Source organism: Cylas formicarius, unplaced genomic scaffold (assembly GCF_029955315.1).
Source record: "Cylas formicarius isolate icCylForm1 unplaced genomic scaffold, icCylForm1.1 PGA_scaffold_3__17_contigs__length_32017465, whole genome shotgun sequence".
Lineage (NCBI taxonomy): Eukaryota > Metazoa > Arthropoda > Insecta > Coleoptera > Brentidae > Cylas > Cylas formicarius.
In genome coordinates, this window is record NW_026844326.1 from 27476644 (window position 1) to 27502313 (window position 25670).

Genomic DNA, 25670 nt, shown 5'->3' on the forward strand with positions numbered 1-25670 from the left:
TAAAAATCTAAATTAAAGATCCCACCAGTAAAGTTCGTTTAATTTAACAATAGCATTTGTCAAAATTGGTTACGATCCAACCAAATGTTCCACCAATCTGCAAATAACTTAAAAAAATTTGGTAATATTTTATAGTAATTTAAATAGAACAAATGTGCCTACATTAAATGATATATCATAATAACTTTAATTACGTAAATTTATTTATAGATCTTGTTTTATTTGCTCGGTGCTTTGAAGCCTTTAAACGACCCTTCAGCACTGTAATAAAAAGCTGTAATTAGGTCTTAATTTGATTTAGCTTGCGAAAAATAATTGAAACTGATTAAGTATCTTTTTTGTGACATTTGGTGCTTTCCTTTTGTTGGACAGCTGCGTCTGTCTGTAGCAAAGACTTGTTTATAAATAAATAAATAAATGGTGATGAAAAAATTACAATGAAATTATTGAGTGAATACTCACTCAACAACAATACTCGAAATATTAAAAATTTAAGACCCCAGTAAAGTTCGTTTAACTTAACAATGGTATTTGTCAAAATTGGTTACGGAAACTAACCAAATGTTCCACCAATCAAATAACTTAAATATATTAGGTATGGTCTGTTCATAGATATAAGAAAGTGACCAATTGCTTTTGAATGGGATTATCCAAGGTTGGTCATTAACATACAATGCAACAAGATTATTACCTAAAGTTTCGGAATTTAAATTCAGGTAAAATTGTGTTTTAGAGTAATAAACAATAGGCAAAGTTAATCGAAGCCGCGACTACGACGCGAAAACACTGACGAAATTGCAAGTGTCGATTACTATTTCTGATTGCTTACCGTTTTTCCCACGCATTTTCCTCCTGGCCATCGCGTCCAAATAAAATCCACGCCGGGCAATGTTTCTTTTACTTTGTTTTAAACACAAAAACACCCACAACGCGTACTCGCAACTATACGATAATTTCCGAAATCACCAGCGCAGCCGACGGTCATCTTTTTCGCGGGCTTTCCTTTGAAGCGACGTCCGCCCAACACATTTCTCGTATTCCCCGTAATCCGACGCTTCGCCACACACACACACACGCGCGCCAGATTTCTCTCGCCTTGTCGTCGAGTCGTATGTTCGTCCAGCCGGTACGATAAACGACGTACGTCCTCACCTCAAGCGAGTCGGTTGGAAACTGACGTACCGCGCTCGGTTTTACAGGTTGTTATAGGCGGCTGTGTGTGTGTGCAGAGAAGAAAAACGCCCGGCAGACACTTTCCGCGCTCCCGAGGGTGGTGGGGATGAACGACGCGTAGTACGCTCGCTAATACGTCTATCGTTGTGCGTTACGTGAAAATGTCGGTTTGCGAAAGACTGAAAGAGAGGGTGGCCCGCGAGGGGGCGGTTTACTGGATTATAATTGAGCAGTCGGCGGCGGGCGCGAATCGATGCGGCTCGGGAGGGGCGGCAGTCGATCCGGCAATGCGACTTAATAAGTGGCGAAAAAGGTTAAAATTATTAAATTATAAAAAAACATTTTTTTTTATAACCGCAATTTCGAACAGATATTATAAATAAAATTATATTCCTTTTGAAATTCGCAATAACAAAAAAAAAACATCTCAAAAAAGTTAAAACGCAGCTTCAAATTACGACTATATTATTAAACGAAGAAAACATATTTTTTTATACCGCAGAAAAATGTTTGCACACATTTAAACAAAAATTTAATTCGAGAAATATTGCTTATAAAAGTAAGTTTATATAAGTAAGTAAGTTTATATAAATTTACTTTTATAAGCAATATTTCTTAAATTATTTTTTTTATAAACTGTGCCTCTTTTAAAGAAACCAAAGGCAACTAACGAAACTACTGCTTAGTGAAGAATAGATTCCCGTATCTCAATTTAATAGGGAACTTGAACAAAATTTTAATTTGAGAAATATTGTTTACAAAAGTAAGTTTATATTTGAAAGTATTAATTACTTAAAGTATTCTTTATTTTACATAGATCAGGAAATACTGGGTTGTAAGTTCTGATATTTGGCATGCGTCATTTCTATACCTAAACAAATGTATTAAAGAAATTTAAAAAAATGTTCAAGTTCCCTGTTGCTCCTTGTCAATCCATTACCTGACGATTAGTATTTCAAAAAAAAAAAATTGAGCTTTATATTTGCCATAACGTAATATGGTTGAAGTTGTTGTTTTTATGTTATCGTTAAGCTCGTCAATTCTCTCCGTGAAATTACCAACTTAAATAATTAAACTTTTTAATTCGCTTGTAAAAAAAATCTCTCCTCTGTGATATTATGTTTGTTGGTTTGTCAGTTAGGTAAGATTTAGGGGCTGGGACTTGATCAATTTAGTTGCCCCCCACCTCCTTTTTGCATTATGTTAAATAAATATTGTTTTTGTATGCGTTTCGTTACTTTTGAAGATGCAAATTTTAAATGTTTTTCTTTTAAATCGTTTCTATGCGAAATCGATCTGTAAAAGTCTTTTGTTTTTGTCTTTTAGTGAAGTCAAGCAAAAGTTTCGCTTTTATTATTAAAGTATTTATAGCTTTTTTTTCGAAAACTGGAAAGTTGGCCACATTTTAAATTCTAAACAAAACAATTAGACTTTAATAGTCTTTTTGGTCATCGCCCTATATTAAAAATGATCAAAATTAACGATTACGTCGTTAAAGAAACTTTTTTCTAAACATAAAGTTATTTATCAATACCTCAAAAACCTCGAAATGAAACTGAATGGACTTGTATTGGATACCCCTTTTCTGATTAACCGCCACTTTGAAAATACTTCGTTAACCCGATACCCCTAGCCGACTTTAGTATAAACCGAAATTTTCGAATTTTTCCTATATTCCAGAAAAGATGGCCAACGTTTCCTGTGAAACACACCCTCAATAATACAACTTTAAAATTGGTGCTTATGAAAAACGCGTTTGAGTTTTTGCAGTTGTGACGATTATTCGTCACTTTGTTCCTGTCAAAATTATGACAAAGATTAAAATTTTTGTACCAATCACATTTATATTGTTAACACAGATCGTCGTAGAAGAATTTTCTCTTAGATTACCGAAGGAAAAATGATTTGTTGCATTTGTAAATTAACAACTAATGAAATTGATTCTTGTAACTTGCTTCAATATTCCCGTTAAAAGGGTCTCTCTCTCTCTCTCTCTCTCACTGTCTCTCTTATATAAACTATTATAAACTCAGCTAATTCATACAGTAGTGTTCAATACCAATATAATATAGTTATTTGTAGTATAAAAAAGTTAAAAACCATAAATTTTCTTCTAAATTAGCTACTTTGTTAATGTTTAATGTCCATTCTTCCATACGTCTCGTATTGTTTCCACTAGGAGTTGTTTGTTGAGTTGTATAACTTAATCAAAAATCAAAAGTCGCATAGAGGCATGCAGAAGTGCATTTGTAAAGATTTCGGATAAAGAATAAGAATGCTTCGATGCTACGTTTTTTCAACATCGGCGAATGTTGAAAACCTCAAACTGGAACTGCTACAGAGAACCCACAAACACTAAAAAGAAGAAAATTGGAATACTTTGGCCACGTGATAAGAGGACCCAAAAATATGCGATGATGCAGAACATTATGGAAGGAAAGAAAGAAGTCAAGGAAGAAGAAGAACGTCTTGGCTCAAAAACTTAAAGGAACTGTTTGGAATGACATCAAACCAGCTATTCCATGGTATAGCCATGGTAATATCCAACCTCCGTTAGAAGGAAAAAGAAGGAAAAGAAGATAACTTAATTAATAAATAAATAAATTGAAAAATAAAAAGAAAAAGAATAAATAAAATCGCGAAACCAGAGGATCGCGCAAACACCTCGAACGCGGCGCGGCAACCTTTCGAAAAGGTTCGCCCGTATCTCCTAATGTGGTCGTACGCGCGTTGTCCGACATGGAACCATTTAATTCCAAGACACCGTCATTCTGATAACGGCTACGAACAAAAAAAGACCAGACACCCGGCGTACCGGAGGACCCGGTCAATTTTGTCATCCCGAATTTTTTTTTAGACGGTCATCACTCCCTACGTCCCAAGAAGATTTAATAAAATATTGGAAAAAAAAAACGTTAAATTGCAAAATATATGGGAAATATACAATTATACAGGCCAACAAAGATTTTGTAGTTTGGCATTTTTCAAATTTTTGGAGTTACAGAGACTAAACTAGTAGAAAAAAGATGTCTTTTTTTTTGAGAGTCGTATTTATTGTTTTAAAAATAGGAACATTACATACCATTCTAAAAATTGAAATTGCTACGACTCTGGCATACATTTTGCAGAGATTACAATGTTCTTGCTTCTATGCCTGTCGCTCACCCTGTGCAATTGGAAGAATGCTACAGTTCTACGTAACAACAAATATCCAAATTACAAAAGATATTGTAGAAAACATGTTAGAGAAATGTTGGGAAATGGGATGCAATATGAGTATAACACTACACTTCTTACACTCACACAGACAATCTTGGTGCGAAGATATAAATGGAATGGATAAATGTAACACAGATGTCTTACTGCTGGCCATGGCATATACAAGAAAATCCACTAAGCTAAGTTTTACGGCCAAAGAGGAGAAAATAAATCCGCTTAATTATGATTTCAGACTCGTTCTTTTACTAATAAAAATAATGTTTAAATCAAGCGAGATTTTCATTCATTAATTCTTGTAATGTTGATAGCCTTACGTGATAGAGTTCGATTTAAATTTAGGAACGTAAATTATACACACTCAAATGTCAGATCGAAATCAACTTTCAAAAGTTTAAAAATTGTTGGCCAATCAGTGACTTATAGAGTAAATTTTAAATTTGCGAAAGTGTGGTTATTTTATCTGACAGACTTTATTTTTTGTCGCGTTTTGCTAACTAAACTTTTTTTTAGTACACTTTTGAAAGAGATAGAAATCAAACTACTTAGGTATATTAGACTAGACTGGTCGTTAATAAGGTGCTTTTCTATAAATGCACAATCGACTTCAAAAAATTCAACTGCACCAGAATCGTCAGAATTGATGGAAAGTTAATAAATACAATTTAGTCGATTTAATATAATATACAAATGATTAATTAATAAAAATGTTCTTATATGTACTTATAATGGTGTGCCATTTAAGAAAATCGAAATTTTTCAATTTTAAATTATCCACATGTAATCATTTATTTTGAACACCCTGTTGCATAAATCTTCATTTTTTTAATGTTTTCTATTTTAGAAAATATTTTTATTGAACAACTTTAAATGTACGTATAATTCAGGAAAATTTTATGACAGGTAAACACTGCACCAAAGAACACACGCGATTACGTTATGGTCTGTGTTTATAAAGGTCACGTTCGGCAAGTGAGGTTAGGCGTCATTTGTGATAAAGAAAGTACATTTTAAAATTCTTATTTCACCCACCTTCCCACTGTTATAACATTTTTGACAATTACTTTTTTGCTTAGCCAAGTTAATATTGTTAATATCCTTACAGAATAAAAATCTATCTGGATAGCTTGAATTTCAAGATAGTGAAAAGTTATTTTTCTGAAATTTAAGCGTACATTATACGGTTTCATTAGATAAAAATAAATAACTTTCGTTCCGAAATATTTTGTACTGAAGTCGACTCTACCGATTCATGCTCAGTATCTACTCACTTTTTGTACTCAGACCGAAATATTTTTGTCAAACATTTTAGACGAAAATCGTTTATGTTTCATATTTAAGTGGATATTATCGAACAATTAAAAACATCTAAATCCTTTTTTTAAATAAATATACACAGTGAGATATATGTGATATTGGGTGTATATTTTTTTATATTAAATGATGTGAAATCCTTTGGTAGGAAAACGGATTTGCAATGAGGTCCGTCAGGGGTCGCTTCTGAATGGGAAAAATATCCTAATATCCTCGCACTCGTGCCCGGGACACCATTTTAAGTGAAAGGATCAGACGATAATAATAAATTAATGACGAAATCGATATACCACGGACAACTTATAATTTGCAATTGTAAATCTTAACCGTTTTGATATCTAAATCGCCTTCTCTTTAATTTTACGCTATATACGTCCAAACCGAAACGAAAGGATAAATTCTCGAAGCAGGAAACGGACCCGTCCAAAAGGCATCAAACGCTTTGGTCACGGACCAGATTTCTGTACAAAAACAAAGTTCTCTTCGTTCCCGACTCAAACGCTCGCCAGTGTGTTTATTCGACTGTTCAGAATTTTTTTCGTTTTTTTTCCATTTTATGAAGCATCCAATTCGTTAAATTCCAGAGCCGGACTCAGTAGTCTAGACCGTTTGCTCTCAAATCGACCAAATTTTATTCAGGATAATGGTCATTGTCCAATATCGGCAAGAGTACTAAAAATTATATAACTCTTTCTGCATATTCTACGTTATTTCACCGATAGATTCAAGGAATAATTGTTTCTATAAATACTTTCTTTTAGGAAAATATTTTTCGACAGAAACAAAAAATTTTATTCATGGAAAAGCTGGAAAAATCAAGGAATTGACAAATGTGCATTTATAGCGGATTCCATGAGAAAGTCTTATTTTCATCAGATGATCAAAAGTACTTTTCCCAACAATCTTGAAACCAGATTTTGAATCTCCAACAATGATTTCAAAGCTGTCATTTTTTACGACGTGGTGGCTTACTCACCACCACATCACACTTCCGCATTCAAAAGACATTATAATTGTTATTACACTCGCAGGGTAGTGTTAGTAGAAGGGCATAGTGCAGATTAAGTATGACGGGGATGTATGCTGTCACCGCCATCTTTAACCTGTATTCAGAGCCAATCAACATCAGATTACTTAGATATTACGTACTCTCTGTGTTGCTCAAAGGAATGGATGCAGGGATCCTAAAAAAGATAGGTATAAATAGACTAGACGCTTTGGAGCCCTGGACATGCCGGATAAAGAACAAACAATGAAGTATTACGAAAGATGAAGAAAGAAAAAGCAAATGTGGGAGGGCAAATATACCCGCTTACCACAGATATATATCTCCTGCATCGGTCTGGAATCCCGCAGACGTTTCGCCAAGATCTCCCTTGGCATCCTCAATGCTCGCGCTCCGAAAACAGTGTTCGAACTGTTGTTTTCAGAGCGCGAGCACTGAAGATGCCACGTGAGATCTTGGCGAAACGTGTGCAGGATTCCAGTCGGCCGCAGGAGTAAATAAAGTCAATTGCAAAAAGGCACATTAGTAACATATAAAAGAAGCAACACTTTTCCGTTATAAAAGCATTCGTTGAAACTAAAAGAACTTTAAATATTGTTTCTATAGGCCGCCTCTTAAAAAAAAAGATTTTTCATTGCATGGCTATATATTTTAAGATCCATGTATTGTGGGCTTTGTCGCGTGTCAATATGGAAGCTCCTATATACTTTTCTATGGTTGTTTGCGATTTTGTGATATTGTGTAAAATAAAAGAGAGTATGTCATATATAAACATGATGTTTTTTTACTGGACCTCGTTATGTGTCTAACAGCTCGTTTTCCTGTATTTACCAGTGAATAAGTAGCTATATATACATCGGAAAATTTAATTAAATAAAGCAGACCCTAAGGTAGTACACTGAAAAGGGGGTTGAATACATATTTCAACTACCAAAGTTAAGTTATTGTTGCTGTTCTCATACGACTTCCCGAAGGACACTGCACAATACAAATCCACCTACTACTCCGCAGTAGAAAAAACGTATTCTTCGTGCGTGGATGAAAACGGCAGGTATAATAAACGGTTCAATACACTCGGCTACGAACGAGAGAACATTGTCACGATATTCGGAGGATAACAAAATGGCCGACACCGACAACAATGTCTTTTTTACGCGCAAAGAACGAGATCACGTTCGAGTTCAGCTGCGACGCGAAATTCATTTAAATATAAAAAAAAAATCGGACGAAAAATAAGATCCCAGATGCCAATTAATTTAACAAACGTATCATAAGTAAACCTTCTCGTACGTATTTTTGAAACAACAGACCCAAATAATTCATTTGTCGTGAATCCAAATCGGTCAAGCAGATTCTTGAACCACGAATGGCGTCTTCTTCCAACACTTCTTCCTTGTATTATCATCTGTGGTAAGCGGTATATTTGACCTCTCATAAAATGTCCAGATTTGTAATTTTCGTTTTTGAGATGTTAGGATTATTTCTATTTCTTTCGTCGTAATACTTCAGTATTTGTTCTTTATCAGGCATGTCCGGGACTCCATGCTTCAATTCCTTTGAGCAACACAATACGTAATATCTAAGTAATCTGATTTGCAAGTCTAAGGAAATATCTCATCTGCAGAATATTTTCTTCATTTTCGCAAACGTAGATAGTATATAATGTGTATGTAGGTTCATCCGACATTGTTTGTTTGATAATTGCTTGCTATAATGCTTGCAATAGAGTATCGTCCTCATTTATCATGATCCCATTTGGTTTATTGCATTCTCCATGATTTCCTCTGATTACAGATTAAAGAGTGATAGTATACATTCCTGTCTTATTTGTTCTGTACTATGTCCTTCTACTAACACTACCCTGTGAGTGTAATAAAAATTAATAACAATTCAAATGTCTTTTGATTAAGTGTGATGTGGTGGTGAGTAAGCCACCACGTGGTAAAAAATGACAGCCGGTTTGAAAATACTGTTGAAAATGTTAATGTTTAGGAGATACAAAATCTGGTTTCAACATTGTTGGTACAAGTTGATCATCAGATGAAAACAAAAGTATCTCATGGAATCCACTATAAATGCGCATTTTCCAATTAATTGATTTTTCCCGCTTTTCCGCGAATAAAAATCTGAGTTTCTGTACAAAAATATTTTCCTAAAGGAAAGTATTTATAAAAACAATTATTTCTTGAATCTATCGGTGAAATAACGTAGAATATGCAGAAAGAGTTATATATTCTTTTAGTAATCTTCTCCTACGGAGAATGTTACCAAGAAACGTTGGTGTGCCACAAAAAATTAGATTAGATTAGATTAGATTAGATTTTCCTAAATTTTCATAAATCCATAGAATTATCGAAAAAAATAACATTTTCAATAAATTAATTATGATTCGGTTTTAATATTTTGGAATAGCGTTTTTTGGAATTTTTAAGCAGTCTATTTTACCCTTGGTATTCCGCAGAACCAGAATTTATAATTATTAGAAGAAAAAACGAAAAAAAATTTTTTGGTTAATTTTTGAGGTGGGACCCTTGCCCCACCCTCCCCTAGGCAACAAGTGTGACTTAAAAAGATTAGCAAACGCGTTGCGTACTATACTTTACGTACTTTACGTACGACCATTGGTTTTTGGGTGAATTTTTCGCAAAACAACACTTAAATTCTAGTCGTCGCTATTATTTTAGAAAATATCTGATTGCTCCCCAATCCCTGCGGAAACGGAGCTAACAATGACACTTTCCGGGCGCTAGAGGGGTAGAAAACTAAATAATTACCACCATAACGAAAAGTGAACTGTTTTATTTTCTAACGAATTACGACAACCAAAAATCTCTATCTTGCTTAAGACTACTTCGTAACGCATTTTCAAAAAAAATTCGCTAGTCAATAAACGACGGCGCTAGATAGAAAATTTATTGCGTCTCAGACGGAGTCTAAATCCCATAAACTAGCACCTCGTGTCGATGTTATCGATCTGTTTCCTCTTGATACGACGTCGACATTAAAATAATTATCTTTATTAAACACCTAAAAACCAATAAACTGTAATCCCGCGTGAACTCAATAATATAGATAGGCGCTTTTGGCTTATCGACGGGAAACAAACAACATCGAAACATTTTTCTTTAACGATAAACTAGGATTAGGCGGTTTACTTTCGCTTTATTTTCATTTTCTACGTTCTACACTCTCTTTGACACACTGTGAGGGTCAAGCTGCAATTTGCTGATTTAAAAAAAAAAAGGTTTTTCTACAAAATATAAAAAAGCGGAATTTGGTGGAATCATACGCACAGAAATTAGTATATTATGCAACAAGTGCGGTAAACGGCATTTGACTCACGAGTATATTTGACACGAGCGGAGCGAGTGTTTAATAAACGAGTGACTTAAAAAGTTTACCGTTACCGTGTTGCATACTATACTTTTTCTAGGACCGTTACTTTTTTGGTAGATTTTCGCAAAACGACACTACATTCATTGACCTGACCATCAGAATTGCACATATGCTTTATTTGTCAAAAAAAAAACAATGCAATTTCATGAATGAATTGAATTATAAATGAATTACACCACAAATCCACTTTCGCTTACTGCTCACCAATACCTCTCTAAAAGAAAAATGTTAGAGTTACGTAAGACGCGAAAACTTATTATCCAAACTTTCGATATAAAAAAATAAATAACACATAATTTTACAAGTTAAATAAAGTACCATAATATTTGGAAACCCTTTAATTGTAAAGAGTAACCCACATTTTGAGACAAGATTGATTATCTTCCACACTCCCTTATTTTTTGTGTCGATCATTAGCGTTGTTAAGGTCCATATATCTGATATTAGATAATATAAAGGCTTTATCCGCGTCAATAATACTGACAACATAATAAAAATATGGAAGGATATTCAATATGCGCATGCGCGGGTCTTATAAACTTCGTTTCCATGCTATAAGCATATGCGAGATAGACGCTGTTATTTCGAGAGTCATTAGCATTAGCATTTTCTCAAAATGGACCCAGATCCCAATAAATTTTCTGGGAAAAAAGGAGTCAACTATGTAGTACCGTTACAGTGGCAAATTTATGTACATCCCTTCTGTGCTATATGGTTAAGCCTAAAAATAATTGACATGAAATATTTTGATACATTTTTTTTCTCAAATTCTCATTAGTCATACTGTAAGGTAATGGGTAATACTATACTTTCCGTTGGCAAATTACATAGCGACGAGGTATTTTCAGATTTCCCGAAACACCGCATCGCATCGCGTATTAATCCTTACTCGATAATTAATTTGCATTTCCGTTCACTGATGACCACAACCTGCGCACTCAAATTACCGCTTCGATTTAAAGAGTCGAAAAAAGGACGATATTTTAGCAATGTCAGCTCGTTTTCGATCTAAAAGTATGTCATATATGCATATACCTTTGAGAGTTTTCAGGAAAAAGCGAGAAACATTTCTAGATACCTTTGTGAAATTCGGTTAATGCATTTTGTGGACATTACTGCGAAATATTGCACTTTTAATTTTATTATTTTAATCTAGTTAAAAAAAAAGTTTCAGGCGCTGTTGTGGGGCTGCGGTTATCTTAAAAATCCTAAAAAATATTTCAGCAGTTTTTATAGGCAATTTCAGTAATTTCGAAAGAAAAATGGATTAGAAACGCGCTTAATTGCAAAAACAAAATACTGTCCGATAACTTCTCTAGATGTTGCGCGAAGTTTCCCATCTTTAAATATATGCTTAATTGCTCAATTGTTAAAACTGCAAAAGAATAATTAATTTCCATGTTGTTCAATGTATCAATGGCATTGTTGAATTTTTTTTTGTTATTATCGGAAATAATATTATATTGCTGTAAGATTTTTATGTTTTGCCATTTGCTCTGTAAGTATCTATGAATAAAAAACTCTTATTACGATTTTTTTTATTTCATTTATATGTATTCCAAATAGGTCCGTTGTATAGGAAAAAATTATTGGGATTTCACTACGAATAATTCTTCGATTATTTAAAGACCAGTATCTGTTGTTCTGTCATATTGGTTAAACATAGCATTATTGAGGATTTGTGACTCATCAGTGAACAAAATTGAGTTAACGAATTTATTATTCTCGTCATGTTTATCTAACAGCCAATTACAATGTCGAAGTCTTGAGAAGTCTTGATATGTCTAATTCCGATGCCACTGAGCGACGCAGCTGGATTTACGTTGACGTATCTCACAACATTGATTATCATTTCTTCACTTATAATAAAATTATCATGTCGATTATTTTGTGGGATTCCTCAATTTCAATTCCAGTTTTCTAAAGAAAGAATGTGCAGGAAGGCGATGTCCCGGATAGCGGGCTGCATCAATGCACGAGCATTAATTATTATATTATATTATATTGTTCCAAAAAACTAGGTTAGGTTAGAAAAAATTGATAGTCCATTACATTAAATGCTATTTGCCATTAGACAAGTAAAGAAAAGTTTCATTTACAATTTTTCCCACGATCAGGTGACCCGGTAAATATTTAATTTATGATGGTCACAGCCTTCTAGACACTACACTAAATATTGTCAAAAAATTCCCCTTCCAAATTCCAAATGGCTATCTCAAGCCGTTTAAAAGTTATAGAGTGTTCCCACTTGTCTCACCCGGTTGTCCATTTCGACCCATACATTTTGAAAATTGCGCACATATTGGGGTTTTTCGCTTGCATTTTTAAGTTTGTTTTTCAAAAATCGAACTCAATTAACCGTCAAGGTACACCCTGTACAGGCCCCGCGAGTGAACGCTTCCGTTTCCCGCCGAAACCACCGATTTTGCCGGCATCATTCTCGCCAGACAATACGACTCCGTGGCGTTCCGCGTAGTTTGGTTGACTCACCGACTAATTACGACCGACCTTGGCTCTCTTTTTTTTATTAATGGTAATGTTTTTAATACAGGTGGTCGTCAATGGAACATTGCGTGAGTTATTTTTTTTCCTGCGCGTCATTGTCTAAAATAGAAAAGGAGGTTTCGGTTAACTTATAGTAGATCTACCTTCACCATAGTGTCAACCAAAAAAAAAAATATTTTATCAAATAAAATATATTTCATGACTTAACACGGAACGGAACGGAAATGTTCAAAATTATTTTTAATTATTTTTTTTTATTTCACCGGTATGTCTACCAAATGATACTAACTTCGCTAAGAAAAATGACAAATCATTATAAGTAAGAATCGCCGGAAGTTGTATCATTTTCCAAGTCGGAAGATTCGTTTTCATTTTCTTTTCCTGCCATCTCTAAAATATCATCTATTTTTAAAGACGTCTGATCTCTCTCAAATCATTTCGGTTTTAAATGCCCCTAGGAGCCAACCGCAATTTTCGGGGTTCATTTTTTTTGCAATGAGAATCAGTTGCACGTAACCACATTCAGTTTATATAAATAGTACGTTTTCGTGATATCCGGCAGAGCGGTATAGTGCTCGATCAAACTTCCAACTTTTATTATCTTCTTTGGTAGAAATATTTTTAACAAATATTTGACATCTGGCGTCATTAACTTTGTTACAATTTTTAATACCATACACAGCCACAGTGAATTCTTCAGTTACATCCATTTTTTTAAAGATGAACGTCCGCTTCATCCTTTAATGAAGCAAAATATTTTTGGTAAATTTGGTTCTTCGAAAATCGCTCGAAAATACTTTGTTATAAAAAGCTGCAGTGTAATCGGCTAGATCAAGTCCCAATTTTGATACCAAAATGATCAAAACATCTTTGTCTGCTGACTTTATTAAAATTTTATATCATGATGCTGCTTTGTAAGCGTGAAAACCCATTCTCGTATCCGCCTCATCAGGAAAACATTTTTTTTAAACAGTTAGTCTTTTCTAACAAGCTGGTATAACCTGATAACCTTAAAACTGAATTGAATTTTGGGATAACTCAACTTCGGTACATTAAAAACCTCTTAATTGTCGATACGATAACTTCAAAGAACAATGTTTATAAGATTTTTACTAAGTCTTTTTTTTACACAAAATAGTATATTATGCAACAAGTGTGGTAAACGGCATTTGACTCACGAGTTTATTTGACGCGAGCGGAGCGAGTGTTTAATAAACGACTGACTCAAAAAGTTATTTTACAGACGATAGTAGAAAAAACAATTTTTTCTACTCCCTTCTGTAAAAACCTAATTACGCACTGATCTAGCGTGCGGGAAGCGTCACTTTACCACGTCAGTTCCGTTTCCCACGGATCCGAGCCACTTCGGACATTTCCGGGATTTTGCCGCACGGGTTTGGGAGCAATCGCATGTTTTCGGAGATATTTCCAACGCTTTGAATTTTGACGTTTCTCAATTCTGACGGTCATGTCAGCGAATGTATTCGTGTTGTTTTGGGAAAATGTAGCCAAAAACTAACTGTCGTAGAAAAAGTATAGTATGCAACACGTTAGGTGTAAACTTTATAAGTCACTCGTTTATTAAACACTCGCTCCGCTGCGCTCCGCTCGTGTCAAATAAATTCGTGAGTCAAATGCCGTTTATCGCACTTGTTCCATAATATACTATATCTTCGTCATTTTTAATTTTGGAAACAATGTGTTTAGAAACAGAGTATATATATATTCAAAACACTGCTCTGAAGCAAAATAATTTATGCTTGCTTTTACTAAGCGTCTCTCTCTGCCTTTGATTTTCGCTCACTTTGCAACTAACATCTACGACCAAATTTTTTGAGGCAACAATATACTACATTATTTATGATATTACTTTTATTTTAAGACTAGTCCGGATTGATTTACAAAACAGTGCAAATATTTACATCAACTGGAGCACCCTATCAGGTAATCAGGACCAAAAAAAGGTGAGGTAAAGGTACTGTGGTGTTGCATATTGTGTATAGTATATACTTTTCACTGGAGTTAGTTTCGTTTGGTAGACACACCGGCGAAATTTAAAAAACTATATACATTTTTTAAATTTTAATCAAGAACAATTTTGAACATTTCCGTTGAGATTGCCACATCAAGTCAAGTTCAGAAACTTATTTTATTTGATCAAATGTCAGTGAAGGTCGATCTTAGCTCGGATCTTAGACCATTCCGGGGTAAAATATCTCCTCCGAAATGTCATCCCCACGCCAAAAACAACAACATCTGGGAACCACTCGTCTCGATCTGTCACCGACGAATACCCGATGGGCTCTCAGGGTATTTTCATATACCTACACCGGCGACTTATCCTAAACAAATAACCGGGTATTAAACCAATGCCGGGGATGTTTATCATCTGGCGAAGAATTTTAAATTTTCTGAATAAATATCTCCTCAGTTTCGTGAATAAATATCCCTGGTGAGTATTTAGTATAAGGAGCCCCTTTTTTTTCTATGGTCCAGATGTTAACAGTTCGTGACAGGATTCTACTATAAGAATTTGAGGCACTTTACCGATTTTGAAAATTGTCATTAAAAAAAAATTATAAAATATTATATATTATATTTAGAAATACTCAAAATCACGCCGTTTAACGTAAGTCTCGGTTTAAAGCCACAAACAAAAAATGTTTTCAAAAAGTTAATTAAACTATAGTCCCACTTTATAAATTAATATTACACAATATAGAAAATCATTTGCAACGTAAATCTCTGTCCTTTTTGTATTCCAATACTAAACTATTCTAGACTAAAATTTAAGACTTAAGTTAGACTTAATTAAGTACTACCGTGACTTTAATGAATGATTACTTGAAAATGCACAACAAAAATAAAACAGAACTACTAAGAGATTGTCGAAGTTCCATCTACGGTAATTGTTGTGTGCTGGGCTAGTGTTTTCCAGGATGCCTCGTGATATAGTCCCACGAAAATAATGTACCACTCGGATCTATCGCCAGTTGTGGGAAAAACTCCTTCATTTGTGAAGAACTCTGGGCATTTGCAATATATTTTAAAAAATGTAAAACTATGTCTTTCTGATGAGTTTGTTAGTTTTGACGTGCAAAGTTTATACACCAACGTGTCCTTAGAGGAATCGTTAGACATGGTGGATGCCAGATTGGAGAATAATGCCAAACTTCGCTAAGATTAAGTGATGTCAGTTCGTTTCTCTATACAGGGATCTCAACTCCTATTATACCTACAGACAGACTTAGCGGTAACCGGCTACAGATTTACCATCGGTCAATTCGATTCGCGATCAGCTGTCAAAATGTGACATATTTCTGAAACTTTTTTAAGACGAGTAAAATAGCGCGTATGACATGGCTCAATCATCTTTTGTTAACTTGCAACCCGCTTTAACTTTGATTGTTCTTATGGTCGCCGTATTGGAGTTTTCGATTTGTGAAAGAGCGTAAAATTTCCAGTCCGAAGATGTCTCGCAATTGAACACAACATTTTATCACACAACTGATAAAACAACGTTAATAAGTAACATATAAAAAAATGCAAAAAGGCATTAAATTTTCAAAAGGACGTGTGTGTGTTTTAAAAAAAGAAAAATTCACAGAAGTCTTTGTTAATTTAATTAGCACTTGAATAACCTACAACTTCGACGAAAATTGAAAAAGAAAATCGCGACACAAAAAATTTACAAGTAATTTAATGAGTTGCCACTGTTTTTCATACAACCCCAGCAAATGTATTTCTGTTAATGCGTCTAAAGCGTTCTATAATCTCGAGAGGATCAAAAAATTTATAGACCCCATTTTTTGAGGATCCCAGAGAAAAAATCCAAGGGTGAAAGGTCGGGGGATCTAACTGCTGGCTTCAGAAGTACTGACATGAATAGTGTTACATTTATGATTTTAATTACTACCTATTAGAATACAACTTTGAAACTTACTACTTATAAAATAGTTAAGACCAATATGGCGGCCATAAGAAAAATGAAATTTAAGGCGGGTTGCGAAATAACCAAAGACGATTGAGACATGCCATACAGGTTATCTTACTCGTCTTAAACAGTTTCTAAAAAATGTCACATTTTGACAGCTATCAATTTAAACGGTTTGGATTTATTGGTGGAAAACGAAGTCGATCATTTTCTGGTTTTCTTAAATCTTAAATCTGAAGCAGGTTATCAAATGCCCTAAGGTTCTTCTAAAACTTTTCCCCATTTATTCTCTGCAGTAGGTAGAATAGAAACTCTTGCTATAGAAGCCTAGGGTCTGGCTTCGACATCTTCATCATGTGGAATGGAACCGATAGACAGCTAAATTTCTATCTCAATGCGTTAAATTGACTGTTAAGAAAAAGAAGAATGTTGCCTATAGACACTTCTTGCCTTCTGTCTAAAAATTGACCAAGGAACCGTTAATCGTTAATTATTGTTAACATAACATTTAAGGAGGTTTTTATTACGCAATTTTTACCATCATGTAATTGATGTTTCGATGACGATGAAGAAACTGCCTATTTGCCGTTAATCTCAAGTAAACAAATTTTATTATTATTAAACATTTAAGAGTCTTCCCAGAGTTATAACAAAACAAACATTCATAATAGGAAATATTCCAATGTATTATTATATTACTTTAAAACTTATACGAGTGATAATAATATTAAATGAAAATTAAATAGTTTATATAAGAAATTTGTAGGTTCTTTCCTTTGTCCCCTTTTTCGGGTGAGTTTTTTTATCCTTGGAAATTTTTTCCAGCTCTCTTTTTTTTTTTTATTAGTATTATATTTTATTTATCTTCTACGTTTTTTCCATGGTTATATGGATATATTTCTGTATTTCTCATGTTTTTTGTTCCAAAATTCATTTTTCCTTATTAATAACGGAATGTTCGATTTTTATATTTTCGTCCAATATTAAAAAACTTTTGTTAGTATTAAATGCACAATTAGCCATATTCTTCAAATGTCAACAATAGTAACCGATTGTTGTCGATTATCCAATCGATTTCGCTGGTCTGTGCACTGAATATTCATTATAGAAAAAAATCTGTTCAATATTGTGAGGTGAAATTGAAAACATCAAAATTTCGAAATATTCGTCAGCGTCTTCACTGCATTTAAAAAAATCCACCCATTTTTCATAACAAAGCATTTTCTCATTCTTCCATTCTGTGGATTTTTCAATCATTATTTCCTTTACGTTACTCATTTGATTAAATAGTTTACGTTTACTGAAATTTGATAAATAGTTAAAACCGGAACAATAGACCATCCTGAAGACATTTTTCGGGTCAGAAAATAGTGACATTTGGTCACCCTACCTTCTTCTTCATGTGCCAAGCAGATTCCTGCGCGGGCGTCCATCGGTTTCTTATAAGATGGTTCTGTTAATTGCACCATTCTGTAGTGTTTGAAAGACACTTATCCATTGGCGGATATTTCTTAGCCACGATAATTTTTTTGAGCCTATTCCTCTTTTCCCCTCTACAATCTTGCCCTGGAAAATGAGACGCTGAAAGTGGTGTGCCTTCAGTGTCCACGCCACCATACATGAGGACGGACCAGACACAACATTTCACCATTCTATATCTGAGGCCAAAGTTCAAGTTCTTGTCTGCGAGGAATTTTCCTTTATTGATCATACATCCCAAGTATTCAAATCTCTTCGATGTTCTCTTCATTAATATGTATTGGCGTAGAAGGAATATGGTTCCTGCTGACGATCAGAATCTCGCTTTTTCTATTGTTAATTTTTAAGTAGAATCTTTGGCTTTCTTCATTGACTTGCATTAGCAGACTTTGCAGATCCTGTGCATTGTCTGCCAATATCACGGTGTCGTCTGCGTACTGGATATCGTTGATGGGAATTCCGTTTATCTTGATAACAAGACGACTATCCGACATGGACTCGGAGAATGTTTGTTTCTACGTATTTCTAATTGATAAATAGTACATGTGTGCCGAATTTCATTAAAATATCAAAAGTGGTATTATAGATATCCAATTTTGAAAGAAAAAAAAACATTTTTAAACGAACGCCGTTTCGTCGAAACGAGTCGCACTAGATCTCGGGGCATATGTGTGAGAATAAACGTCGAACGGACAAAACGTCCCCATAAATAATCCGTACGAATCAAATACCGAGAACCTGCCGGCCGTGGCAATAATAAGAAACATTCCACGGCGGCTCACGAGAAAACTGGCCGGATAGTTTTCGGGATATACAAAAGACCGGACAGGCAACAAAAGACAACATCTGTGCATCCCACATCACACCTCACAATGGTGCGTGTCGCCTACGAAACCGAACCTTCTGGCGATGGTACCGAGGGTCGAAATGTCGTTGGGTACCTCGCGTCGGTACCCGCTGCGAAAGCCATAACTTACAGCGCGGCCAGACAGGTCCGCTTCTCGTCTCTCTCTCTCTCACTGACTTCGTCTAATCCGATTTAAAAATGCATTTTTTCTTTTTCATTTTTTCGATATTCGATAACAATATGGCGGTCGCGCGGACCCCGATTTCGGCTTAATTTATTCTCGTTATTGTGCGCGAAGGTGTTTGTCATCGTTAGAATCCTATTTTGTTCGGAATGAGCCACGACATCCGCGACAGATATTAATTTATTTCATTTTAACGGAGCGAGAAAGGAAAAGAACGCAACGAGATAAAATATGAAAAGATCAACCGAAAATATCCTAAAAAAACTTAAACCCGAGCGAGAACCTCTATTTGCCGAAAAAAAAATTATTCAACAGGTATTTAAATCCCAAATAGGATAGTGGTCACATATTAAAAGTATCAACAATTTTGATTCCGTTCAAGACTTCATATCATTGAATTTGAAACACTGGAATACGTGCTTCAAAATACAATTAGCATTAAGAATTTTGGCCATGAACTGAAGGAAACCCGTTTTTCTTTTTTATTTCGATTTACTATTGTCTCAGGTCAGGTTAATTCTGAGCTAACCCGATTCACTCTTTAATTCCCTCATCTAATAAAGGGTGTTTTAATTAGAGGTATAGAACTTTAAGTTCGCAACACTTTTTTAACTGGCGGCCATTTTGTCAGCTGTCAAATGATTAACGTTTAGATTGGTTTCACATTTTAACGTGAATAGGCTGACGCGTGAACAGCGCTTCAAAATTGTGCAAATTTAGTTTGAAAATACAATTTTCTACTCCCGTGATTTTTATGCAGACGCTCGTGAGAATTGTGATATAATATAAATAGAGAATAGCAGAGGTCCCAAAATAGAACCCTGAGGGACTCTGGCGAATATTTAAGTGATGTGTTCGTGTCGTTTTGCAAAAATGCACTCAAAAATTAACGGTGGTAGAAAAACTACAGTATGCCACACCTTTGGTAAACTTTTTTGGTCACTCGTTAATTAATCACTCGCTCCGTTTGTGCCAAATAAACTCGTGATTCGAATGCCGTTAATTAGTTTATAAAAGATGCGGATGAGGAATTTAGCGGTGACCACGTATATGGTTGAAAAAAGAGGAATTATAGTACACAAGTATGCAGAAAGCCTAGAGGAATTACAAAAGCAAACCGAACAGAATCCACTTTAATAAAATGTCTATCAAAATTGTTTTGAAACACTCAATTTCGGAGAAAATCTTCACTTGTAGTTTAATATATTTCAAGAGGTTGCCTTAAATAATGAGTTCACAAATGGATTTGTAAAAAAACAATGTTCCGATGATCCGGTTTGGAGGAATCCCAAAGGAATTACCAGAGGAAGTTTAAGAAATTTCGAAGGATACCAGGAAATATTATGAGTTTATTTTATATCGAAAAGTTTTTTTTTTAAGTTGGATTGGAATAAAGGCGGGCACGAAAATTTTGAAAAATCCAATGCGTATAGTACTGGATAAAACAAAAGGTATTTTTTGGCTAATACTGCCATTCTAATCGAGTGGAATTTTAAACCAAAACCCGGATCTTTACCTGAGCGCGGAGACAATAATAATCATTCTTCCCGCTATACAAACTTTTTATTAATCGTCGTGGCATCTACCGCGCAAACGTTCTCTCACAATATTTTAATTGAACCGTCTTCTTCATCGATAAACTAGTTAAACCGGCGTCCCCCCGCCACCTCACGAACGACGTCGGTTTCCGTTTCCGCGATTGCCACTCTCGTTTACGCAGGACTAGCGAAGAAAGTTCTCATATCATGCCGGCCGCCCCGTTTCGAGTTATGAACTAAAAACGAGCAATGAACGAAAAACAAAATGATCGCTGCCGGACGAAACGGAAGCCACTGATTTACGCGTCGCAATATGGCGACGAGCGGAGCGCGTATTTACACTCGCAATTTGCATTCGCGATTCGCGGTAATCGCGCCCCCAGTGACGATAACGAATCATTAAATTCGATTTCCCGTATTATTTGCACGTATATCGACCGAGAGACGTCTTTGAATTTTTTTTTCGGTCGTTCGAATGTGAGAAATCCCTGGTTTCGGAAGACGGAAAATGAGCATTGAACTGTGCTACGAGGGACGTTCAAATATTATCGTAATCGGCCACGGGCCGACCCAAGCTTGAAAAATTGTAGAACTTCAGATCCCAATCTAAGTAAATACGTTTCATCGATGTCATTCGCAATGAAATCCGGCCCTAACGCGTAAGTTAAAGTTGAAGTATACTCCACAGCTTGAAAAATAGTGCAACTTCAAGACTAGGCAAATATATTTCAACGATAATATCGCAATGAAATTCCAGACCGACCCGTGTGTCAAAATTAAAGTGCATACTTGCTAGCCCCAAAAATTGTGGAACTTTACCGCGCAAGTTCAGTAAATACGGGTCAACGATATCATTCAGAATAAACTGCCGTAGTAACCCGTAACTTAAAGTATACTTCCAAGCTTGAAAATTAGCACAACTTCAGTACGCAAGCTTGGCAAATACGTTTCAACGATGCCATTCGCAATTAAAATTCAAACCGACCTGCATGTCAAGGTTAAGGCGCATACTTGCTAGCTTGAAAAATTGTGAAACTTCAGCGCGTAATCTAAGAAAATAGTTTTTAACGATGACATTAAGTAAGTTCAAGTTGAAGTGGATAGTTTGAAAAAAATTTGCTACTTCAGCGCGTAACCTAAGTAAATACCTTTCAACGATTCCATTCGCAATGAAATCTCATAGCAACCGGTAAGTATACTTCCGAGCTTACAAAATAGTTGAACTTCAGAACGCAAGCTAGGCAAACCCGTTTGAACGATAACATTCGTAATGACATTCCACACCGACCCCTAAGCGCATAATTCCAAACTTGAAAAATTGTGGACCTTTAGTGCGCAAGTTAGGCAAATAACTTTCAACGATGTTATTGACAATAAGTCGAGGAAACAACAAATTGGCACGTCAGTACGCAACCTAAACAAATACGTTTTACGATGCCATTAATAATAAAATACCGGAGCGACCTGTAAGTCCAAGTCCAAGTCCAAGTGGATAGTTCCAGAAATATCACTACGTAGTGTCTTCTAAACTGAACCTCTTGAGAAATCTAAATATGAATTTAATTCTGCCGAATTTTGTATGCGTCCAAGCAGTGTGTTGAGTAACAATGGTATCAGCCTAAAACGAATCGCCGTTTTAGTTAAGCTAAAAAGAAATGGCGGGGTTTGCCCCATTTTCCTGTTACTTTATCGGTAATCACTCCGAACTTCCAAAAGCGTGTAAAATTAATTTGTACGAATTTAACGCGCCACGTATCAGATTTGAATAACGAGATATTTCTTCTACGTATTGGGCGTTATTAATTTCAGACGCCGTTCGTCCAAGGAAACGAAATTGGTCTCGTCGACAACGCGATCCGTTTGAAAAGCAACGCTAATTAAAACGACCGCGTCATTCGAAAGCAAAGGAAACGCATAAAAAGAACCTAATTTAATTTAAATAACGACGCGGCTATAGGTTATGCCGAATGATTTGTAACGCCCGAAATGTGGGAAGTAGATAATTGGAAAGATTACAATAACGACGAAGATTGGACATTTTTTGCTTTGCCCACGACACTCGGCGACTTATACATACGTGTGAGTTGATGGGAGAGAGAGAGAGAGAGAGAGAGAGAGAGAGAGATTAAATGATATAAAGCTGGAAAACTTGTTTGTTTCCACCTCGTGAGGTCTTTTAAAACACAACCGAATACAAATTATGAGAGCACGGGGACCTTGCACTTGTTCATTTGATCGTTAAAACCACATTTTCCCGCAGAGCGCCTTGAAAGCATCCAATCCAGTCACCAAACTGATTATGATCTTCATGAAGTCTCTTAAAACGCAACTAAATACAAATTATCACCGCACAAGTTAGACTATTTGAAACTCCAAATACACTTGGATGTTATTTTGTGGGATAGCTTTTATTGCCGCATGGATTGGAATGATTTTAGTAAGGATTTTTTTCGTCTTCTTCTGGAGTTTTTGAGCGATCTGTATACCTGATTATTTCCGTCCTTATCGGTGGACCATTTTTCCAGTCTTCTGTTCTTAAGATTTGAGTTTCGTAATGTTTAACAAAGTAGAACGTGGAGGGAATGCTATGCATAGGCAGCCCTAAGACTTCGTCTTCCTTTATCTCTTCTCATGCCATTTTTCTTCCTATGTCCACCAATTGCAAATAGATCTGGTAGCCCTACATTCGTGGTGTCTGGGTAGGTCGATTAGCACAGCTTTCATGTTGCGAGTCCCAAGCTCGGACAGAGGAGAAAGATTGGTGGCACCATACCCACAGTAAAAAGGAATCAATGCTCAAAATACTGCAAGTAGAACCTCGGATTTGTATTGGTTGAATGTTTAGTAAGACCTTCAGCGCTGCAGAGAGGAGTACGCTAAAAGCCTCAGTTACTCTAGACTCGTTAACCTTGATGTCAAATAATCGCGTCATCAAACTAACTATTATCATCAGTCACTTTTTGTAATAACTCTTCAGGATTACAGCATCCCTTCGCCCTTGTGGTCCATTTTTATGGGCTTTGCAGATATCAGATCACAGCTGAACGCGATGAGTACATTTTGCTTAAATGCTGCAGGGGCCAGGAAGTATGAAGTAGTAATTGTATTAAAATAAGACATTAGCGACGTCATTACCGATATTGGGTAAGACTCGGTTCACGACCGTTATCGTTAATATATAGCCATTGTTTAAAGTTATCGCAACTACGGCTATAACGTCGAAGAAGAACGAGCCTTTCCCGCGTTTATGCGGAAAACCGCAGAAAAACGACTCTTTTCATCGCGTATAAATATAAAGCGAGGTAATTTACAACATGGCGCTGGCCGGCAACTTTTCTGCCGACTCCGTCGTATAACTCTTCCGGCGTGTGTGTGTTGTTCTTCTGTTGCGCAGAATTTATTGCGTAATGCGTTCACCGCGAGAGGGTTATCCGTCGCCGGACAGGAATTTACGTGGATGGCATTTTTAAAAAGGTTGGTTGTCGACTGCGAAAGCTGCTGCGGATCTCCTTCGACGGGCAGCTTTGCCTTTAAGGCGGACTGTTCGATAAGCGCTCCGCTACATTCGCTTAAAAGTGTCTTCAACTTGCACTCTTCTGGCAGATATTAAACATGCTTGCAAAGAAATACGGGGTTATTAATTATTATTATACGAGGGCAGCGCCAAAATTTCCCGGCCTGAATATGAAAGAAACAAAGTAGAGTAACAATCCTTTTAAAAAATATTATTTTGGTTTGTCTGCAAAATGAGCTGAAACAGCCTCTTTTAACTCAACTTCGTCGTTAAACCGCCGCCCACGTAAGTCCTTTTTTAATATCCAAACAAATAATAGTCGCTGGGGGCCACTCTAAAATGGCAGCTTCTGCAACAGCAGCAATATGCATAGGTGCATTATCGTGCAAAAGACACGCCTCTGGTCAGTTTTCCTCGACGTTTTACACGATGCAGTCTCGCAATTTTTGTAGTAATGCTGCGTAATATTTACCATTGACAGTGGTATTAGTTCCTTTAAAATCTATCAAAAGAATTCCTTCACAATCCCAAAAGATCGTGGCCATCACCTTTTTTGTTGACTGGCAGACTCTGAATTTTCCTGGAGGTGCTTCACCCTTACGACGCCACTCCATTGATTGTTTTTTCGATAGAGCGTCATAATACAGAACTATAGTTTCTATCACAGGCTTCGGTTCCGACTCAGAGAGTTCAAAAAATGACCGCGCACACTCGACACGGCGTTGTTTTTGAATAGCCGAAAGGTTTTTAGGAACCCATTTTGCACTAACCTTATGCATACCTAAATGATCATGCAGGATTCGACGAAGAAAGCTTAGTAATTTCTGAGATTTCCTTGACCTTTAAACGTTGATCACTCAATACCACCTCTTCGACAATCGCAACAATATCTTCCGTTATGACCTTCACTGGTCTTGAATCATCTTCAAGGGACTCCTGCCCCTTTGGAAAACGTTTTACCCATTCTTTCACTAGAGAATACGAAGGAGAACTTTGGCCGTACACACCATCCATCCTTTCTTTAATAATTTTAGGTGCTAACCCTTCTTTTGTCAAAAACTTTATAACTGCTCTATACTCAATTTGCGTTATTTTCGATACTTTTTCGGACACGTCTTGTTTAAAATGCTGTCACTAAAAAACTGTTTGACGCAAGACTTCATTTTTTTTTCGCAGCCTACTAAATTAAACGTTTCATCGTGATATTAGAGCTGCATCTATGTCAGGCAGGGAAATTTTGGCGTTAACCTTGGATTTTGACACCCACCTACAGCGTTAATTTTGAAAGATAGAAAAAAAGTGTAAATACAAAAGTTTGAAGATTTTTGCTTTATTATCTTGTGCAAATGTCAGAAAAAACAAACGACGATCGCAATCTGTCAAAATGACAGTAACATCATTTTATATATCATTATATCTATATATTATTAGCTTAAATCGTTGATCTTTTTATCCTGATTTCAAAAACATATACTTTATTTTGATATTTCATTTAGCCGTTTTTGAGATATTTCACTTTAAAAATAATTGTTATTCGGATTGTGGACAATAGCCATAATGTTTA

General features: G+C 35.7%; 1 protein-coding gene across 3 annotated transcripts in view; it reads right to left on the reverse strand.

The window, feature by feature from the left end:
* The window catches only part of LOC132699991 (bone morphogenetic protein receptor type-1B), a 174608-nt gene that overhangs the window by 30925 nt on the left and 118013 nt on the right, over nucleotides 1–25670 (reverse strand). The window contains exon 1 of one of the 3 annotated variants that reach the window (XM_060667024.1): nucleotides 20571–20755. The exons of 1 other annotated variant lie outside the window; for it this stretch is intronic. Coding sequence is in view for 1 of the 2 variants with exons in the window: in XM_060667022.1 (XP_060523005.1) it covers nucleotides 830–860 (31 nt within the window). In the remaining variant the exon portion in view is untranslated. Of the gene's footprint in view, nucleotides 1–829; nucleotides 1358–20570; nucleotides 20756–25670 lie in introns of those variants that run through there. One more of the 3 variants, XM_060667022.1, reaches the window with a different exon arrangement.